The 789-nt window shown below is 67.3% G+C and overlaps 1 protein-coding gene across 1 annotated transcript in view; it reads right to left on the bottom strand.

Moving 5' to 3' along the window:
• The window catches only part of WDR54 (WD repeat domain 54), a 5,134-nt gene that overhangs the window by 3,888 nt on the left and 457 nt on the right, over positions 1-789 (bottom strand). The window contains exon 2 of the mRNA XM_015616205.3: positions 412-619. Coding sequence (XP_015471691.1) covers positions 412-619 — 208 coding nt within the window. The remainder of the gene's footprint in view (positions 1-411; positions 620-789) is intronic.

The raw sequence follows: 789 nt of genomic DNA, 5'->3' as shown, positions 1-789 counted from the left end.
AACCCCCCAAACCCTTTTCCTGGAATAGAAGTCCCCAGATTTCCTCCTGGAGCACCCCCAAGACCCTTCCTGGAGCCCCCCAAATCTCCTCCTGAAACAGGAATCCCCAAATATCTTCCTGGAGCCCCCCAAATCTCCTTCTGCAACAGGAGCCCCCCAAATCTCCTCCTGGAGGCCCCCAAATATTCTCCTGCAACAGGACCCCCTGACCCCCCGTCCTGGGGGTCAGTCCTGGTGTGTTTGATGTTCCCACAGGAGGGTCCCCGCTGGCATGGTGACCCCCCCAGATCTCCCTAGACCCTTCAGGGGGCTCCTTTTCCCTCCCCACCCTCTGGCACTGGGGTCCCCTGCCCCATTTCAGTGCCAGGACCGTGTCCCACCCCACAGACGGAAGATTTCCCCATCCCTCACCTGTGTGAGCAGCGGGGTGCTGAGGGCCGAGCCCCCTCCCCGGGCCTGCAGCTGCCGGGGGGGCCCCTCGCTGCCCAGCAGGCTGAGGGTGGTGCCGTGCACGGCTCCGAGGGCCGGGGGCCGGCCCGGGGGGCACAGCACGGCCAGGTTGTTGTACAGGGCCGAGCTGCTGCTCCGCAGGGCCAGGCTCCGCTCCCGGCGGTACGGCCTGAGAGGGGACACGGCCAACCGGGGGCTGCGGTGGCTCCGGAAGGCAGATCCGGGGGGGCTGGGGAGGATTCTGAGGGGGCTGGGAGCAGCTCCAAGGGGGGAACATCCACCCCTCTCCCCTCCCTCACAACCCCCGGCCCACGGTTCTCTACCGGGGACCCCAGCCCA

Source organism: Parus major, unplaced genomic scaffold, assembly GCF_001522545.3.
Source record: "Parus major isolate Abel unplaced genomic scaffold, Parus_major1.1 Scaffold372, whole genome shotgun sequence".
Classification (NCBI taxonomy): Eukaryota; Metazoa; Chordata; class Aves; order Passeriformes; family Paridae; genus Parus; species Parus major.
This window is presented reverse-complemented; position numbering and strand designations above follow the sequence as displayed.